The sequence below is a fragment of the Notothenia rossii genome (assembly GCF_949606895.1).
Source record: "Notothenia rossii genome assembly, chromosome: 6".
Lineage (NCBI taxonomy): Eukaryota > Metazoa > Chordata > Actinopteri > Perciformes > Nototheniidae > Notothenia > Notothenia rossii.
The window spans coordinates 64,852,637-64,873,571 of record NC_136909.1 but is presented as its reverse complement, the minus strand read 5'-3'; the positions used below and the strand labels follow the sequence as shown (position 1 = coordinate 64,873,571).

The window sequence follows — 20,935 nt, the reverse complement described above, 5'->3', positions numbered from 1 at the left end:
ATCTCGCAATATTGAGAATCAAACAATGCGTGTCCGCCCCGTGATTCGGATCAGCTCCATTAAGAAATGGGTTCTTCCCAGAGACTGTATATATACATGTTCTTCCTAGGTGCCATGCTACACCCTTCCACTATCAACATTGGGCCAGTAGTTTTGTTGTTTAAACCTGATGACAAACAAAAAAAGACAAACCAAGCTGTAAACATACCAGTGTTTCCCCTACCATTGTCTTGGCGGGGCGCTGCGCCCTGCCAACGGAGCCTCGCGCCCTGCCTGAAATTCAAGGTGTTTTTTTTTTTTATTTAAAAAAAAAAAAAAAATATATATATATATATATATATATATATATATATATATATATATATAGCACCAAATTGCAACTGAAGTAATCTATTTACGGTAACTTTTCACATTGAACATGTGCTCTTTTATTAAATAAACTAAACGCCAATGTTATTTATCCAATGTGCATGTTTCAGTGTCCACAGCCTTGCGTATTCACATTCTCCCTCCGCTATGTTTCTGAAGGACCCCACAGAACACACACACACGCGCAAATGCACACACTCACAATCAGAGACAAGAGCGGAGGAAAGGAGGAGAACAACAGCTCTGCTGTCTGCCCGTTTGTGTGTGTCCCCAGTTTCAAATTCGTTTATTATTATTTTTTAACCGCAAGCCGTTATCGTCACGGGAGAAGGACACACACTCAGCCTGCCCAGGTAGAAGCGCGCGAACGCGACAACGAACGTAGCGTGCGCATTCTAAAAATAGCTCACAGATGGTGAGCAGGTAACGCGGCTTTGAACTACAGTATTGAATTTGACAGAAAACAATCAAACGCCAGCAGAAGAATAGTCTAATGAGTTGGGTAAAAAAAAAAAGACAGGAGATGTGAGTTGGTTTATTCAGTAAATTAGCTCAGGATAATTGGATGTTCTGTCACTTGTTGATGTGAGGCTAATGCAGGATTTGCTAGCTTGATGCTACCGGCATTTAGCGGCAGTGACTCAACAAATTGCCACTTAAAATGTATCGTCAGCAATGTATGACAAGCAGACTGCTTGTTTAATGTTAGACTCACACCAATAGCTCAATATGATCATAACACGATTGCTTTCATATCAGAGATCAGATGAGGTGGAGCTGCCTTCAGCAATAAAGGATGAGGCAGAGAGAAGCAGCAGCAGCACCACAGGGTTGCAGCAGGTATGTTATATGCTGTAGTCAGGTGATATAAATGTATCAATGAAAGGAAGAAGTGTAGGCTACATGATAAGAAGGGAATAGTTTGAATTAAAGTAATAAAGTACAGTGCAACACTGTACTTTATTACTTTTCAATGTACAAATACTTTGTTACTGTACGATATCAATAACAATAATCCTTGGCGGGAGGTAACAAAGAACACAGACACGGCATTGTTTTTAGGGGTTTAATGGGTGTACGGATTCATTTAAAGGAAGTGATAAACACATACAAAAATACCCTTTCAATACATTTTAGAAACAAACATCTAAATGAACTGTTTTGTTAAATTTGTCCAAACAGCAAAACATGAGTTGTCTGAAACAGAGTGGTGCAGATTTCATTAAAAAGAGACCTACCGGCTATGAATGCTATTAAAAAAAAGATCACATGGTACAAATATGCAAATATAAATAAAGTGATAAGAAAAAACCCCAATAATGAAGAATATGCCTTTTGAAAAAACAGTTCTCTGTACATTGAAGGGGAAACTGATGCTGGAAAAAGAGCCTGTGTCCCTGTGTGTCTACCTGCTCTGAAGGAGAGGGCGCCTCGTCAGCATCGCTTTATATACTTTGTTATAGTATATCTTCTGTTCTGAAATCAAACAGTCACCGAGTTTCAGACCGGAAAGATGGAAGGTCGGGGCCTAAGACAGGAAAAGAGTTGTCTCCTGACCCCCCCCCCCCGACCCGTGGCCTCAGGAGATGCCTTTTTAAGAACCTCCACAGGAGGCGCAGAGGGGTTAACACCCAAAACGAAGGGAATTCCGTCTTTCTCCAACACATTAACAACCATCGATGCATGCACGCTCACACACGGTCAACCACATGCACACACGCGCCAACCAGCTCAAATCGTCAAAAAGCTTCAAACCATTGTTTTTTTTAACAAAGCACAACAAACTCTTCCATAGATGCAAAAACAACCAGAACTTCGCTTTACTAGCAGACCAAGGTAAACTGGTGAGGGTGTCGGGGGGGTCAAGCAGTATCACTCGTTTAGCCTTCCCGACGGACAGGAAATTCGTTTTTAGTTCGGACAATCACTGGTAGGCCTACGTAAATAAAACTGATATTCAAACACTTTCTTGTGACCGTCTAAAGTGTCCAGCACTCGCTTGTTTGTGTCAACCTCGCCTATCCCGACATCCAAGAGCTCGAACACACCAGGAAAAGTAGGCAGAAAAACGTGTCAACATTTTAATCCAAGACATACAATTGGCTTTTGACACTTAAACTACACTGAAAATAATGATTAGCGTGGCATCATCGACATGGTTCTGTGCTAATCCTTTAGAGAACTAACCAATAACCGAAAAGCTTCAGAACCAATTTCACCACTTCAAGGAAATTGTTCCAGTTGTTGTAAGGGAGGTTTTTTTACGGACACCTGAGGAGCACTCGGCGTCTACGATCACCCACACACTGCAAATCCAATACCAACCTGGAGTCCTCTTTGGGCGGTCGTGGTGCTTCCAAAGAGTCGTAGTTGTGATATCCGTCATATCCAAGCAAACCCTCAATAAAGCCTCCCCCGCAACTGTATCCAAACCTATACACTGTTTACAAAAAAATATCCAGGGGCTGGGAGAGATCTTTTTTGGACAAGCAATAGAGAAAAACAAAACAAATTACAATTTTTTTAGAACTTTTTTTTTTTTTTTAGACATTTTTAGATAAAACTACAATAGAATGGTCAAAAGACTTAACGGGGATCTTTTGCTTTTTTTTAAGACAAAAAAAGTTATGTACATCAACATTTACTGTACAGGTTTCTGTTCAGGAGAAAAGAAAAGGAAAATAAATCAGCATACACTAGAAGTGTGTGTAGCAAGCGTTCGATAAAGGTTCTGGGCTGTTTTAAAACACAAAAGAAAGAAAATGAAAAGAAGAACAGCTACATTTTCATCTGTTCCGTGTACTTTTTTTTTAAACACAGAGGGGAGAAGACTAGTAAAAAAAACGGTCGCTTAAGGTCTTCGATAGTGTTGTGTTTGAATGCCCTCCGGCTGTGAGCGTGATAGAGGGCGCTCACAACATCTGGTTTGACCAAAATCACCTATCCTGGCAAATCTGTAACCTCTGAAGAGTGGAGGTGAGCTGTCCGTTCTGCTGCTTCACACATGAGATGTGACCTGAACACACTCCCGGCCCCCGTGTGAAGTCATCTTCTCGCTGTTTTGACTTAACGTTAAAGCCCCGACTCTGTATGTATATGAATCCAGTCTATGGTTGTTGTGTTCAAGCTATGTGGATTCTGGCCTTTTCTGTTTCTTTCAGCCTCTTGGCCTGCTCCTCCAGCGTGGGGGAGTGGGCTCTCTTGGCGGTTGCTCCGTTCAGGGGGTCGGCCCCTCGGCTCACTAATGTTGGGATGGAGCTGCCGACGGGGGTCACCGCCTGTTTGGCTGCCACGTGTTCTACAGAGGGAAAGAGATGGACTGTTAATTTGGAGCCTTCAGTCTTCAGACAAAAACATATACGTTTACCATGGTAACATGTCTTTAATAATGAAATTACAGTAAGGGTGTCACCGGCCAATATTTGACATTGTCTGGTCAATGCTTGCCTATTAGAGACAGATTGTCAATTTATTTATTTTTTTCCCTCCTTGATCCCTGTTTACCTTTATTCGTCTATAGAAAGAATTTGAATAGTGAAAAACGGGATTGGCATCAAAATCCACTTCCTAGCTAGGTTTGATTAACTGTACTGATCCTAATTTTTGAAAAAACGTTTGTCACAGCAACACGTAAACAAGGCATTGTGCATAAATGTAAAAGTTGTGTGATTAATTGGAGATGTATGCCTTTGTGATAATTGAGTCCTATAATCGAATATCTCCAACAGTTTTGTATGCACAATGATGAAACCCCCTCCACACTGTTTTATGTTTCGCCCCACCTTTTTTCCTGATAATGCTACATTGTGAACAATGCTAGCTAATGTCGCTGTTGGGAGACGGTGGGTAGCAAAGTCTTGTTTGACAAAAAATAATGAATAGAATTTCCAATTATGTTCCATTTCGTAAAAAAAGACGGTTGGGTGAAGGACAATTATAATTTTGAACATTTGTATTCAATCAGCACAAAGAACATCTGACTGAAAGTGGTATTAACTTTACAACCACATGCTATATGGACGATTCAAACAATGATTTTGTATGATTCCCTGAAGAAAGTGAACAGAACCGATAATTGACTGTAAGGGCAGTTATACACTCACTTGAGCCAATGACAGGAATGGACATGCCCTTCTCCTCGCCGGCAGGGGGAGCGTCAGTGGTGAGGGTGCCCTCGAACACTGGGGGCTTGGGAGGTGTGATGCTACAATACAATGACACACAAAGAAAGAATATAAGTGTTAAAACCATAGAAAGTCAGACTTGATTGCTGTGATTATGTTGGAAAAGAATGTGAACCCTCACTTGTGGCGGTTGAGAGCCAGTTTGATGGAATTCTTCACGACGCGACAACTGTTGCTCGCTGGGAGAGGCGACGAGGCATCTGGCAGCTCCATGCTGGGAAGTCTCTGAGGGAGGAAATAACGTTATTAGAATTTAAAAGGAACATTTATTTTAAAAGTATTTAATATATGCTTTAACAGAACACATGTCAAGATAGAGAAATAATTATCTAACGTTAAGCAAATATAAAAAGAGCCGCTACCTGTGTTCTTGAGGTATCAATGGTTGGAATGGGCTTAGCCTTTGATCCAGTTTGCTAAAGGTGAAGAGAGACAACATTTGAAAGTGTTAATTTTCTTAGCCATTACACATGCAATAGAAGCAGGCACAGTAAATGACACCTACAGCATTGGGTCCTTCTCCGTGTGAGTCAGAGGACGGTGGAAATGGCTCTTTAAATGCAGAGTCATCATTGGGCACCACCTTCAAAAGAAAATGTCACAATTTTAATCTGGCAAAAAGTTTAAATCCAGCAACAAATATATTCCACACACACACACGCTCCTTACCTCTGCTTCTTTGGGCCTCTTGGCCAGGTCCTCTTGTGTCGGGGAGTGGGGTCTCTTGGTAGCAGCAGCGGCTCCGTTGGGGGAGTCCTCCAGGCCGTTGTTGGGCTCCTCTCGGGGGCTGCTGGTGGCGTCGGGCAGCACGTCCTCCATCAGCGCCGCAGAGGCGGAGCTGCTGGGAGGGGGAGAGGCAGGCTTTGCTTTAACCGCAGGCTCTGCAGAAAAGAAGAAGACGGAGAAATTAGATCAGGATGATATGTTCGCGTCTTTTACATCCATTTGAACATACCTGTGGTTATTTAAGACTGTTCACACATTTGAAAGACAGTGTTTCCCATACATTGATTTATTTGTGGCAGGCCGCCACAATTAAATATCACCCGCCACAAATGGATCTCATAAAAAAAATATTATTATTATCTTTTTCTTTTTTTTTGGTGATCTAATGGATCGTGAGGTGGGCTGATGATCGGAAGGTTGCGAGTTCAAATCCTGCCTGGAACACCACTACTAGTGTGCCCTTGAGCAAGGCACTTAGCCCTTGGTTACTCCAAGGAGAATGTCCCTGTAATTGGTCATTGTAAGTTGCTTTGGAATAAGGCGTCTGCTAAATGCCTAAATTGTAAATTATATTTTTGGGAGAATAAACCCCAGATCCTCAACTCCGGTATGTTTCACTCATTAACAATGAAACACAGAGCAAAAAGAACGTTGTTCAGTATATTTTATACTGGCTGGGTAATGGGAATGTCAATTATGCCTTAGGACTCTCACTAATTAAGGGATGGGGAATATCATTAATAAATTATTAAATAAATAATAAAAAGATCACAAAAAAGCCCAAACGCCTACTCAGTCATTTCGAGATTTTTTTAAACTGCGTGAATAATTATTACATTTGAATAAAAAATAAATACATTTCCAAAGACAAATTACTTCAAACATCAAAAAGGAGTTAAAATAAACAGAACATTTAGAGAATAGTGAAATAAGTACATTATATATTATTGTTTAAAAGATGTATAGCCCAGCCCTGGTTATAGTGAGTATCTGTGCAATGGTCAATGGGGAAGAAGTACTCACTTGAGCCAATGACAGGAATGGACATCCCTTGGTCTGTAGCAACAGTTGCCGCAACAGTTGCCGCTGCGGTTGGCGTTGCGCTTGCAGTTGCGCTTAAAGTTGCGCTTGCAGTTGCACTTGCGACTGCAGTTGCCATTGGAGCTGCTGCTGCGGTTGCCACTGGCGCTGCAGGTGTTACTGGTGATGCTGTCGCTGAGGTCGCTGCACTGGGAGCTGGAGAGCCCTCCACGAAAAGCTGCTTTGGGGGGCTTACGCTGCAAAATCAACAAGACAGAAAACATTTGATCAGCATCATATTGTGTCTTTCAGCCTGTAAAAAGCATTGATTGCAAATTGAAAAGACTGAATGGCATGAGATAAAACATAACAATAAACTGCGCTAAAAGTGAAGAGCTGCGTCATACCTGTCATCTGTGTCAGACGCAGGCTTGGCGGGCTTGCTGCTGGGGGAGGTGAAGGGGGTCCCCGAGTCCGTGTCTCTGGAGCTGTCCAGGTGGCTGCTGTCCAGAGAGAGGCGCTTAGAGCTGCCCCCGTTAGAGCTGCGGTTCAACTCTGCTATGCTCTGCAGAGGAAAATAATAATACAGTCAATGATGATGATAGTTAAAATTATGATTATGGGTTTGTCTCAACATGCACAGGAAGATAAATCACCCTCTTCTTCTTCTGCACCAGTTCTGGGGGAAGGTACTGATGGAGCTGTTTCTTCTTCACGTGTGTCGCTTCAATCTTCATCCCATCCTTCAGCATGTTGATGTTGTTGGCCTGTCTGTACACTGCAGAGAACAACATGTTGTGGTATGGGTTATTATTTACGGGCATGAAACTATACATACGTTTGACTTTTAATTCAAGCCATTTCTGGCAATTTCTTGGTGTTGTGATACTACAGGACCTACCGGTGTCTGTGAAGGACTGGATGTCGTACGTCAGGTCAATGTTCACACTCTCCGCATTCTCCACTTTCTTGAAGATGATCCCGATGAACCACATGGACACAAAGTCGTTCCTGTTACAGAAACACACAAGCAGTTAGTCAAAACCTATTTTGTTGCATCAGTGCTCCCGACCATGTATATGCAAGCATTATAAAATGATATTGATGTACATCCAATGATACATTTTTACAGTTAAAATAAACAGCTCGTGTAAAATAATGTACTTTTACTAGGGCTGTCAGTCGATTAAAATAGTTAATCGCACATTTTTTATCTGTTCCTTAGGGGGATATTTTTCAAGTTTTTAATACTCTTATCAACATATGAGTGGACAAATATGCTTTATGCAAATGTTTGTTTATTATCATTTGATCAATCAGGGTATATGCAGGAATCTTGGAGTCAAATTTAATACCTTTTAAGACCTTTTTTAAGACCCTTTCCATACGTTTTAACTAGGGCCGGGACTCGAGTAAAAAAATTAATCTAATTAATTAGAGGTTTTGTAATTAATTAATCGAAATTAATCGCATTTTTTATCACATATAAATATTTGACCTGAGAACAGTGAGAAGATGTCACTAAAGTGTGCCGTCACACAGAGGTAATTCGAATTGCTTACCGAGGTCCAATGATCCCCAGTCAGGGCAACACATTCGGCTTTCTCCACTAAATTCTCTTTATCTTCCTTTTCATTGTCATAAAGCTGCTGGATTCTTTTTGTCACTGTCTTTCTGCATGGCAGCTCATATGTTGTGTCAGACGATGCAATTTGTAGTACCTTTTGCAGCCCCTTATCTTCTACCACTCCAAGTGGTCTACAGTCGAGTGCAATCCAGTGAGCTGGTTATTTTTTCAGACGTGGACTTAGTTATCCTGGCCCTGAAACCAGTCATCTGGTTGAGTGTGGGTTGGGTGTGGGTCATACTTGTCAACCCTCCCGATTTTCGCGGGATACTCCCGATTTCATTGCCCTCTCCCGGTTTCCTCCCGGGGTCATATTTCTCCCGATTTCTGACAAAATCAGATTTACACACGACTGTTTCCACTCTGACTTTAATACAGCTACACCATTGTTTGGTTTCCATGGTAACACGTCTCTTTAGTAGCGCGCGCAACTCAAAAGTCTGAGAGGGTGAGGCAGATATTCACAGAAAACAGAACAAGAATCGACAACTACTCTACTCTCTGCTCACTCCTTTCCTGTCAAATGCAGGTCCAGTCCACACACATGCTCCATCAAGGACGGTGCTACAGACCGCAAGGCAGTGCACTTACAACTACAATAAGCATGTTAATGTTAATCTAACAGCTCCGGCGATCCACACGCCTGCCGGTGAGCGTGAAAGTGTGGTCTGCGAGCGGCAGGAGCGGGGCTGTCAGCATCAGCTTGTATTTTAAAAACTTAATGCGCTCTGAAACTACGGGGCGGCCGAGGACCAAAAATACACATGCGTTAATCGCGTTAAAATAATTAGTGGCGTAACTAGACAGCCCTTATTTTTACGATTGGAATAAATCGTGAATATTCCAAGTGAGACACAGACACGTGTCATATGAGAGTTTGCCAAATCGTATTAGATTGTTAGTTTTGGCCTTTTAATATTTATAGTAGAGGTGAGTTGGTCATGTTTATTTTGAACTGATTTTAGATTATACTATTAAAGATGCTTGTGATGCCAGAGCAAAGTAATGCGGAGGAAATGCATCCAAGCCAATAGACTTCATGACTCATTGAAAAATAACTCACATAAAAAAGGCAACATGGTCTGTTAAGGGCTAACAGAAACATGCCAATTGATTAGGGATGGGTATCGTTAAGGTTTTAACGGTACTACTACTTTTATCGATACCGCTCATCGGTCCGGTCTTTTAACAGTACTCTTATTAGTTCTTTTGAAAAAAAAAAAAAAGGTAAACTAACTAAACAAATTGTGAACAAAACTAAAATTGCTTTTTATTTAAATTAAATACATAATGTTTCACATCAAAAGAAAACAACAACGTTTTAACAAATTGTATTAAATAATCTGATGACAGAATAAATGAAACTTTAACAAAATAAATAACTCAGTTACCTCTAATCATTAACCCATGTTTGTATAATTGAGTTAACTCCGTGTGTTGCTGCTAGCATACATAACACCTGACGTGGAAACGTTACTCGTGGATGGGGCTCCAGAGCTCCTAGAAAGACAGTCGAACCCGGTGCATTCCTCCGTCTGAATGTGGTGCTCTTTTGCTAAATGTTTAGACAAATTGCTCGTGTTACCGCCCTTACATGCTAAACTCTTATTGCAGTTTTGATAACGAGCATTGTCCACATCGAGACGGGTAAAGTTTAACCACACCTTGGAACGCGTACTCTCGGCCATCTCCTCCGTCAGTGTGTGTTGCTGCATGTAGCAGCTGCGTGTGTGTGTAAACTGCCCCGCCCCCTCGCAAGCAGGCGGGGGAGAGAGATTGAAAATACTAAAGATAATCATTGAAGCATTTTGCAGTCTTTTCGCGTATTAGAAACGGAGTTGGTGACACTAAAACAGCAATATAACGTTTGTGTAGCAATAATACAAATGACATTTTTTACATGTCTCCAGTACCGATAAAAAGACCGCCAACGTTGGAGTTTAACGGCACCACGGTCTTTAATAATTCAGCCCCGGGGCCCGTTTAATACGGGGGATCGGTACCCATCCTACAATTGACCGTAGCTTTGATTCATGACTGGCAGGATTTGCCTTCACTGATACATTCATATTCACAGAGCAGTTTGCATGTATGGATTGGATCTGAACTCACTCGTTGCGGTTCTCCTTGGACCCGGGGAAGGACTGGGGGTTGACATGAGCCAGGGTGATGTACTCGTTCCTCTCCAGGTTTCCCACCAGAACGCGGATCTTTGACTCTACCAGACCGATCCTGAGGGGAATAACATCAGGGTGTATTTACAGAGTTAGCGATAACAAAACCAGTTATCCTCACAGCGTTGCGGTACAGTCTCACTCTGACACTTACCATTCCAAGTGGTTTTCTTCTGTGGAGGCACTGGCAGTCAGAACGATGTAATGCCTGCAGAACACAACAGAAAATCAGACAAGATGCAGAGTAACTGAACACAACACCCTCTAAGACATAACAATGAGTATATATGGACTTGCAGCGCCATGGGAATGTTTGCTATATCCTATGCTAATGTAGTGGAGTAAAATGTTAAAGTAGAAAGTACAACAGCCTTTGAGTAAATGTACTTAGGGGATTTCCACAACTGTCCATACAAAACTAATGAAAACTTCACTAAATACAATGCATTTTTGCGTCTTGTATAATTCTACATGAACATTCAAATAATGAAATAGTGTTATCAGCAGTATTTCTTCTTTAAAACGTTTCAATTCGATGTGCCAAACCAGTACTCAGGTAATGTAGCTGCAATGGTGAAGCAGCAGCACCAACAGAACATGGCAGTTGTGGTTCTTGTGTGGGAAGAAACTCTCATAAACAAACTTTACTGACCACAGTTCGGATGAGTCAAATGTGCCCAAACCCAAAAAGTGAAAACAATAAGTTGCATCATCCAATTTTTGTTCGAACTGCATAGTATGGTAGGGCGCTGCAATTAATTGAAACGTTATCAAAATTGCAGAGCTCTGGAAAATGTTTTGCTACGACTGCAGCATTATCAGTTTCTCTGTTTTTACCATTTATAGGTATGCGTTTGAGTAAAGAAATGTATTCTATTAATTACTGACAACATTTCTCCGTGTTGGAATTTGACAGACACTGGAATGGAATAGCTGTGTGGTTTCTTTATTTTTTCCAGAGCTGTAAACTAAGGAAATATCTAAATTGAAGTAAGTCAAATATTTGTTAAAGGCTAAATATGCTTTCAAATACTTTTATTGAATCAAGTTTTGTGCTCGTTCTACTACAAATCGTGTTTTACAGACTTATCAAAACATATTTTTTGGTACAGATTCTCTTTAAGAGCATACTATAATCATGACAATGTATACATTTCTAAAGACAGGGATAATTATGTTTAAAAATGATCAATCCCTTCTGTATTTGCAACAATAGTCAAAACAATAGCATTTACGTTTTTTTAAATCTATGGCCTGCCAAATAATGTCCACATAACTTAATGCTTGCTTTTTTCAATACGTGAACAAATACAGACATGTTAAAGACTTTTTACCCATGCCATATGAGACATGTAGCTCGGTTTGCTTGGCTTGCTGTTGTAGATACAATATTCCATCAACAAATCCATTATGTGAAAAGAATCAACACCTACTTGTACTTTTGGAAGAAGTTGGGAGGCTCAAAGAGTTTGGACCATTCCGTTTTTCCCTGAAGAATCTCATCTGTGACGCTGAGGCCTGTTAATGTCAGACACGTGGGAGAAAGATATATCAGACATTCAAAGTGACACTATTACTCAAAGGAACCTGATTGTACGGTTACAATTAGGCAAGATATTTGATTTTCAGAACTGGTAGAGTAGGTAGATATTTTATGTGTTGTCTGTATTACCGTATTTGAATTCCTCGCTCATGATGGTGCGCGTTGACGAGGAGACGTTGTAGGTGGAGTTCTGCTGGGGGTAGGCGGGGGTGATGATGGGCATCAGGTGGTATCTGTCAGACGGGTTCACCTAAAAACACAGGGATTGATTTGGCTGCAGACATGAGAGACTTCTCCAACACCACCCACCACTTTCAATGTGTAGGGAAACTCTACACCCACACACTGTAAAGCACCAGACACATCCCACACACAGGGAACATCCCAATCCACCTTTATGCTCTTCATTTTTCCCTTATTTGCATTTTTCCAAACAAAACAAGGAGAATTGAAGAAAACTTGACGTGACGTGCTTCCCTTTAAAACATTATCTAAAGGATCAGTCAAATTGGATTTTGGATCTGTAGCTTGTAACGGAGCTTTAGCCTCTTACCTTGAAGTACCTTTCTTAACAGATATGTAAGCCAAATTACCCAATTTAGCCATTTGATTATGAAGTTATCCAATTGGACCAAAACAATTTGAACTGCATGATCACATTGAGCTTTAACATCATGTGAAAACATCTATATCAAACCTGTTTTAAACTGTGTACTGGCCAATTACAAGCTTATTTGTATTTATCTTAATAATAAATCCAGGCTCGGTTTTATAAAAAAAAGGGACAATGTGAGAATGTTAGACTTTATTTTGAAGGGCTTTTTGACAGTAACTTTACATGCGTTTTAAAATCATGTTTGCCAGCAGCAAAAGCCTTTACCATGCAATGATGTACTTCCTCACTTTAAGATCATGTTGAGCATGATTAAGAAAGTATGTATAGAAGCCTAAACATGAAGGAAACTATTACATTTGATATGATCTACTTTCTGCCCAATGCACGATAATGGTTGGCAGTACTGTGACTGAACGGAAACAACAACAATAGATAATTCAAACGTGTTTATTGCTTAATAGACACAGCAAACTTGACACAGCATTTACAGCATTTAAATGTTTTATATTAAGGATATAGATTAATTAGTTTAGGATAAATGTATGATATTGTAAAAAAAAAACAGTAAAAGCAAAACTAATGTATCAATGCACTAGTGTAGGAGAAAATATTTTAAAGAATATCCTGCATAAGATAGTGTATTCATATGTGCACACAGGCTATGGACTGCAGTGTTTATTACGGGATTTGAACACAATTTCAGATCTTTTTTGCCTCTCAATTACTAAAGCACTTATGAAGAAGTGTGTCTGATAAAAGACGTCCATGTAGGAAATCTTTCTTGCTCCAAGCTGCTCTTGGAAGCCTCCTCCGAGGACAACATTGGAACTCATGGTAGAGGAAACATTTCCATGATGACAGAGGAATAAGGATACTTGAAATAGGATAAAAAAGGTTTTTACCTATGCTTTGTCTGTTGATGTAAAACTAAAACAACAATTTAGCAGAATAAGTCCAGGTTGTGTGTCCTACGACTACACAGGCGTACACATACAAAAAAAAAGGCATAACATCATAATCATCAATACATGGAGATAATACACTGGTGTCATACTCACTCTAGGATCCCACACAGGTAAATTCAGATTACTGTCCTCAGGCTGTTTCAAAAGCACAGGATTTGGCCACTCCCTAGGATGCAAATGAAAATAGTAAAGTGTGTAAATATTCAAAACACACTGATGACTGGAAAGGGCTATGAAACACTGCCATCAAGTGGAAAGCTAACACACTCACCACTTGGAAAACACCAAGAAGAACTTGTGGACCAGCGTGGCGGCCACAGCGTTGGGGTAGAGCTGGCAGGTCCTGGCCACCAGCATGGCCCACGACACTCCACCCAGGAACCCCAGCATGTTGGAGTAGATCCCACGACCTGCAGGCGAAGGTGGAGACCATTTATATTTTTTGGTGTTACCCCAAAAGATGAGCGGTGGTTTGTCAAGTATACACTCAAATGGAACCAGAACATTTGAATGCACTCACGTTTTGCCCAGAGTTTAATGGCTCTCAATGTCAGTCTGAAGTTCTCTTTGTTTGGCACCAGGTACAGTATTTCATCGGTCACACGACAACCTGCAGAAAAAGCATTAGAAAACTAAATAGATATAAGCATTACACTCCTGCATACATTGTGTTTATGCCAAGTATGGAAAGTGTTAAAAGGGTCCAAACCACCTGCTGCAAGTGTAATGCACTATAAGCTTAATCTACTTTTACAACAGCATCAGTCCTCAATTCATTATCATCTCTTCTCTTTTGAATGCAATAGAGTCCATGTAGCGTACCATTAAGGCTGCGGATGCACCGTATGTCCAAGTTTCTCAGGATGGAGTCCCCCCTCAGGTCCAGGTTGTCTGGAATGGACTGTAAGGCCAGTCTGGCAAAAAGCAGATCAATCTGCACAGAGAGGACAATATTAAAGTATTAAGGACTTTAAATTGCCCAACTCGTATATAGACACACTAGGTAGTACAAATATGTAACAACGAACTACAAGGCACAACATTTATTTGGATCATATATAAAAAAAAGATTGGTTGAACTTTCTTTCTTGGGGGACAGGAAAGAAAGTTCAAAGATGTGGTTCAAGATGAGCTTTTAAATGATTAAGAAATATTGTTTTCATTATGAAGAAAGGGAGAATAAAAGTACAATTGGCAGATCGAAGACTAACAGAGGTTCCAAATGCAGACAGACAAGTGCAATGGCAGTTTCATAAGGGGTTGTTTGGAAAGGGCAGACCCTTTAATTTAGCTTATTTTTATAGAATTGCTGTTCCAAACTATTTCACCATCAACACCGTGCTTCCTTGGGTATTCATCTGTACCCATTTTTCTGATGAAGTTCTCAACAAAAAGATATTTGTATGTTATTGTAATGGACAGCTACAGCTGACAGGAAGTCATCTTTCAAATCACAGTCTTGCCAATGTCTTTACTACACATCTATAAAAGCTTTGCCAGAATGGTAATTGCTGAGAAGTATGCCTGTAGTTATGCAATACCCCTGTATGAATTCAACAGTCGCATTTCAAAGTGACTTACCTCTATTCCGTCAAATTTGAATTTTATCACCGGTACAAAGGCATCCTCGACAGCCTTGAGAAAGCAACACAAAACACAATATTAACAACACATCTGAGAGAATGTATAGTGGACTGACATCAACATGATCAACAAGTGAAAATCAAAGTCGAGAAAACAGAGCTTGTAAAAAGAAATGTCAGGTAACTAGATGACATCAAGATGTCTTTGGGGATCTGGGTGTGTTCAAATCAATCATCACCTCCTCCTTCTTACAATATCCAATAAACACATGTGTACTCCCTTTTTCATGTGTAACCCTTTTTCACCAAAGGCTCTAACAGCTTTCATTTTGGGATAGCAAATTAGAATAGTTTTTACTTTAAACTGCACGTTAACACTTTAACATAGCATCTAATTTGGTTGTTCGAATAAAAAATGAATTTAGTGTCATAACAAATACAAACTGAAAGGGGTGTACATATATTGTTTCATCATTTATATTGATGCCAATTAAGACACACCTTGGGAAATTAACATTAGGAGCAGACCTTACAACAACAAGGCTAATGCTCCTGGGTATTGCGCTCAGCTGAGGGTTCATTCATTATAACGCTTCAATGTATTCAGCCAAAAATAAAGTGTCTCGGCTTTCAGGATATAATTGAAGAATATTAAGCAATGTTAGGTTTTGTTATGCATTTTGAATTCCACAGTTCCCCCTCGGGAGCGGTGATGTAAGTAGGCAAGTTGCTTTTGCACTATTTACAATGAATGTTTTGAACTCGGGAATGAAACATGGGCTTTCTCCACAAGGAAACGGCCAGACATGCGACAGAAACTTACCCTCAGGTCTTTGATCTCTTCGTGCTGTTTGAATTTCTCAAAGAAAGATGAGAAAAAGTCACTTCTTTCTACATGGCGTGGAGCCACACACAAGGCATCGATATCAGCCCCTGTAAGAAACAGTCACTTTCAGAAGAGTATACGACGCTGCCCACTACCAGTAGGTTAAAGGGATTATGAATTTCATAACAATCTGATAAATAAACTGATTAAAGTTTCGGCAGTCAAGGTTAAAGAGAGTTTGTGTTATAAAACAACACGAAGAGTAGCTCAAGTGAAGTGCAGCAACCTTAGAATTTAGTAATGTGCCTGGCCTTGCTTTGTACAGTCAAAGCTGACAATGTTTAAAGGATTCGATTTTTTTTAATTAAATAAAAGACAGATGTTTATTTCTAGACAATTATATCCTTGAGTAAACCCTGTAAAAAGGCAGGTAAATAGGAACAATACAAAACCTTTTTAAGATGTTTGTAAGACTACAGGTGAGTGTCTATCTTCCACCTTTTGTGCCACCACCATATCCATTTCTTTACACTAAAGCTTGTAGATCTTCAATGGTCTCAAATTCTGCTTTGATAAAACCAATCCTGACAAATCCAAAAATAATTGTGAAGTCAAATCAATGTAGTAAGGGTCCTTATAATTAGGTTTTAGTATTTACTGTTAAATATATATTTATATTCTGCAATCAATGAAAAATGTTGAAATGCTTAACATAGGCTGGTCTGTACAAAACCAGGGAAAGGTATGAATTACATTTGCTCACTAACTTTTAACATGTTTGAATAAATTACGCCATAAAAAGCGTACAGAACTTTGAATAACTAACTGACTTTTCTTTTAACCTCGTGCTTTAGTGTGGTCTTGACAAGACTGAACTACTTTTCCTTCCGGGAAAAGATTGTCCCACTCTTGACCTAACAATCAACATCGGCCCCTCTGTTGTTTCCCCGACTCAGACTGCAAGGAATCTGGGTGTGATCCTAGATAACAAACTGTCCTTCACTGCAAACATTGCTGCTACAACCCGCTGCTGCAGATACACGCTTTACAACATCAGGAGAATACGTCCCCAGCTGACCCAGAAAACAGCGCAGGTTCTGGCCCAGGCTCACGTCATCTCTCGCCTAGACTACTGCAACTCCCTCCTGGCTGGTCTACCTGCATGTGCCATCCGACCTCTGCAGCTCATCCAGAATGCAGCGGCTCGTCTGGTCTTCAACCTTCCTAAATTCTCCCACACCACGCCGCTCCTCCGCTCCCTTCACTGGCTTCCAGTAACTGCTAGAATCAACTTCAAGACAATGGTACTTGCGTACCATGCTGCGAATGGATCTGGCCCTTCCTACATCCAGGACATGGTTAAACCGTACACCCCAGCACGTGCACTCCGATCTGCATCAGCCAAACAGCTCGCTGCACCCGCACTGTGAGGGGGACCCAAGTTCCCATCAGCAAAAACACGTGGGTTTGCTATCCTGGCTCCAAAATGGTGGAATGAGCTCCCCATTGAAATCAGGACAGCAGATAGCTTGCACATCTTCCGGCGCGGACTGAAAACTCATCTCTTTAGACTCCACTTCGAGCGATAGAATTACTAACAAAAGCACTTATATACTAATAAAAGGACTGGCTTATCTAAAGCTAGTTGAGTAGCACTTGAAATGTTTTGGCTCTATGAAACCTGATGTACTTATATGATTCTGTTTTCTTCAAGTTTGTACCTTCTTATTGTAAGTCGCTTTGGATAAAAGCGTCAGCTAAATGCAATGTGGTCAGGGTGAACTGAGCTTTTCAAAAACAAACAGTTACGCCTGCTTAGACGGGGTTGACTGCTGTGTCACAGTTATGTTCTTATAACTCAATCTCTCTTTGCTCCTTTTGAATACCAATATAGCCAAGAATATTACAAATGTTGTAATCAAAGTTGATGGAAGATGTTTCCACAATGACTTGACATACCTTTTGTGTGCACTCCAAGTCTGTATGAACCAAATGTAAATATCTTGCCCCCAACACAGCTTATAGCTGATGGTGGGAGGTTCTGTGGAGAGAAGAATGAACATTGAAATTAGGGATGATCCGATCGATCGGTCACCAATGGAGATCGGCCGATACTCACTCTCTACCGATGGATTGGTGCTCTCTAAACATGCCGATCGCGAAAGCCGATCGCATGACGTAAAATACATGACACTTTTCTCTGTGCTCGGCAAAACAAGCTCGCCAAAATGGCTTCACCGGTCTGGCATTATTTTAAGTTGTCCGAAAAAGAAAGTAAAGTAGCGGTATGCAAGGTGTGTGTGAAGCAGAAATCCTGCAGCTCCGCCCGCCGGACCGCTGAGCGGAGCAGAACACACACTAGGAGTTAGAACTAACACACTTAGCTATTTTATCTACCTCTGGAACTAGCTAAACTAGTTATAAATATATTTATTCTTCACTGTCGGGTTGCTCATTAGTTACTGGATCAGTGAGCTGCATGAGATACTGACAGGCTGTCAGGAGAGGGACGGCCCGTCCACAAAGCGGCGTTGGAAGCTTCTTCAGACACGCCCACCTCCAAGCTTTTTCCAAAGCCACTGTGTGGATGGGCCGGGAGAGCGGGGGAGAGAGAGAGAAAGGGAGAGAGGAAAAGAGAGCGCTTCCGCTAATTTCTCCCATGTTATTATCCAAAGTGAATGTAAACTTGAATAATGTACATCATTTGAATGTAATAATTAAGTTGATTGTTGTTTGTGGAAGCTCCAGTGAATGAGCCCCATTAACTGAGTTTTAAACATCACTTTAAATGGAAGATTTAAAGTGATGTTTAAATCTTCCATTTAGGCCCCGCCCACTTGATCGGATATCGGTATCGGCCGATACTGATTCCAGCAATCGGCCCCAAAATTGGCGATCGGAGCATCCCTAATTGAAATCAGTATGATGTCGTTTGATCAATAGGGCAACACCATGGATAGCTTTGGTGTCTTTGAATAAATAGTCACCATTAAGCTAAAAGACTCCATAATACAACATAAATCATATAGTTTACTTGGAAGGCATTCGACAGAACCCACCTTTAGTTCACTGATCTCTGATATCCATTCTTTAACAAAGTTATTCAACTTCCCAAGAACTGCAAGTCTAAAAAAAGAATAATACAATTTTAGTGGGGGCAATCATATAGTGAGAAGGAAAATTATATAATTATACCACAACTTCACAAATTAAAATTGTTTACTAAAAATGTAGATTCAAACATAATGCTATGAAATGTATGCACTCAAGATGCCTAGTAGTCTTGTTATGGCTAAAATAAAATGAGACTTTATTTTTCTTACCTATGGTTCAACTCCTCTTCATCTTCAAACACCCCAAATGGTTTCATAGCATCACAGAGCTTCTTGGTGTACTGGTGGTCTATTTCTCGTGGGGGTGCAAGGCTGATGGCAGAGGTGATGCCATAATGTTTCTGAGGCTGCTGCCCACCAGGCATGGCGCTGCAAAAGAGATCACGACAAGGGAATGTCAAAACATGAAATGACAGCTACTACGCGAAACTGTCCATGTTCGTTTTTTCATGCCATTGTTTCTTGATTTCCATCTCAAGTAAATAACAAGGTTTCAAAGTTAAGACGAAGGGATGCATCATTCACATATTGTGAGTGCATTGCTTTGCTAGTTTATCTTCCCCCGCTTTATATTATTACCGCGTACCTGTGTAAACGTACTACAGCAATGTGCTTAACTTTGAAGTCAAAAGGAGAGCACGTTATCAGAGGAAGACATATACATGTTATCTGAACAAAGACTTGGAATTAGTCTGCAAAGCAAAACTGGGTGGATTCAGATAACAGTTCGTTGTACACAATATTGAATGAGAATGTAAACTTCACGCAACAATAACAGTTGAGTGTAGTTTAATAATCTGTTCTTCATTCGACCCTAGTCTCGTTTAGGCATTGGATTAAAACATAGGATATGGTGTTTTTAGTTTATTCAATAATGTCAGGACCGTCCCGAACCTGTATTTACTTAAAGAATCCCAAGTCCAACACTACTAAACGACCGATTTAAATGAAGTATCCACCCCGGATTGCCCACTACAATAACATAACACCACGCGTGTTAATGATAGCATAGTAGCGAGCAATTCCAAATCTGAAAAGTGAGTTTATCGAAAATACAGGAATGAGTTTGAAGTGATTTACGTTAATGTTGGTATTCAGGCTGGCGGCGAACGAGCGTTAGCCGAGAGGCTACAAACAGGTTGCAGGCGCTAACAAATTAGCTAATTTAGCAAGTTAGCAAACGTTAGCTTGCTGCTACGGAAGAATTTGTCAAACTAACGACTCGCTTTCCGGTTAGTCCTAATTAAGGGTTGACATTTTAGCAAACAAAAACACGTGCTATCCGTTCATTTTGATGGTCATAGTCCCACCAACATTAAGAAACAACAAACAAGCGCGCTAGCCAACAAATGGTGGCTGCAGGCCTTGTTTGGTTGTTGTGACAGTTGGCTAACGTTAGCCTTTAGCCTATTCTTTAGGACTCTCTTAAACGCGAACAAAGATGCTCATGAAAGGAAAATGTACCGTATGCATGACTTACCTTGACATTTCTTTCATGACACTCTAAAAAGCTTGCACTGTTTTTCTGCTGTAAACCCGTAAAAAACTAAGAAAGCCAGCAAGTGGAAATGATAACAGCCTCGACCTGATTATAACAATGGTCACTTTGGAGCAGTTCAAACCTTCCCACTGAACCGGAATCACTTCTTATAAAATAACGTATGAGCAGCACGCAATCCTGCGGGGATATTCATATCTAATTCATTAGCAAAACGCACAGTAATTTTTGGAAGATAGCACCTGACATGCGTTTAACAGCTATTGTAGACTTTTTCTTTACTCAAAACTACAAATGTAACGGCATTTGTGTTCGCGCAGCACGCTGAGCAACCACCGTCAGAAGGAAGGCACCTCCTATCACGTCACCACCGAGGCCTTAACACAAGCTCTATACAAGCTAGCTGCACACACTGCGCCGTGTTACACACCTGTAAACACGCTGGGTTTGAAGAAGCTAAATACAACATATGTCGAAACAATTATAATAAATAACTTAACATAAACGCTTACGTTGAATACTTAGCTGAGATGATACGTTGGCCAAATGTAGCAATATAATGAGAATGTCTGTCTGTTAGCTTGTGACAATTCAAATATTTTCTGTATTTTAAACATTGGAACTGTCCAAGTCATACCATTGTTAAAATGCATAGATATATTACATTTTCTTTTAATCATGTCCTTGATAC

The 20,935-nt window shown here is 40.5% G+C and overlaps 1 protein-coding gene across 2 annotated transcripts; it reads right to left on the bottom strand.

Moving 5' to 3' along the window:
• Positions 1-1,421: 1,421 nt before the first annotated feature.
• papolg (poly(A) polymerase gamma) lies at positions 1,422-20,665 on the bottom strand (the record flags this gene model as incomplete). 2 transcript variants are annotated; one of them, XM_079688202.1, is made up of 24 exons in its annotated part: positions 20,227-20,653; positions 18,957-19,115; positions 18,693-18,759; positions 17,593-17,674; positions 15,631-15,740; positions 14,806-14,859; positions 14,047-14,158; positions 13,745-13,834; positions 13,496-13,634; positions 13,318-13,390; positions 11,773-11,893; positions 11,534-11,618; positions 10,255-10,308; positions 10,039-10,158; positions 7,201-7,310; positions 6,956-7,077; positions 6,707-6,864; positions 6,303-6,556; positions 5,223-5,434; positions 5,059-5,136; positions 4,916-4,969; positions 4,675-4,778; positions 4,473-4,573; positions 1,422-3,667 (listed from the first exon to the last, which is right to left on the bottom strand). In XM_079688202.1, the coding sequence occupies exons 1-24, from the start codon at positions 20,241-20,243 to the stop codon at positions 3,492-3,494; spliced, it is 2,652 nt and encodes an 883-aa protein (XP_079544328.1). In that variant the 5' UTR covers positions 20,244-20,653. The 2 variants fall into 2 exon arrangements, with proteins under 2 accessions (XP_079544328.1, XP_079544329.1); XM_079688203.1 differs by lacking the exons at positions 1,422-3,667; positions 4,473-4,573; positions 4,675-4,778; ... (10 more) ...; positions 11,773-11,893; positions 13,318-13,390 and having other exon boundaries at positions 13,492-13,634; positions 20,227-20,665.
• Positions 20,666-20,935: the final 270 nt, after the last annotated feature.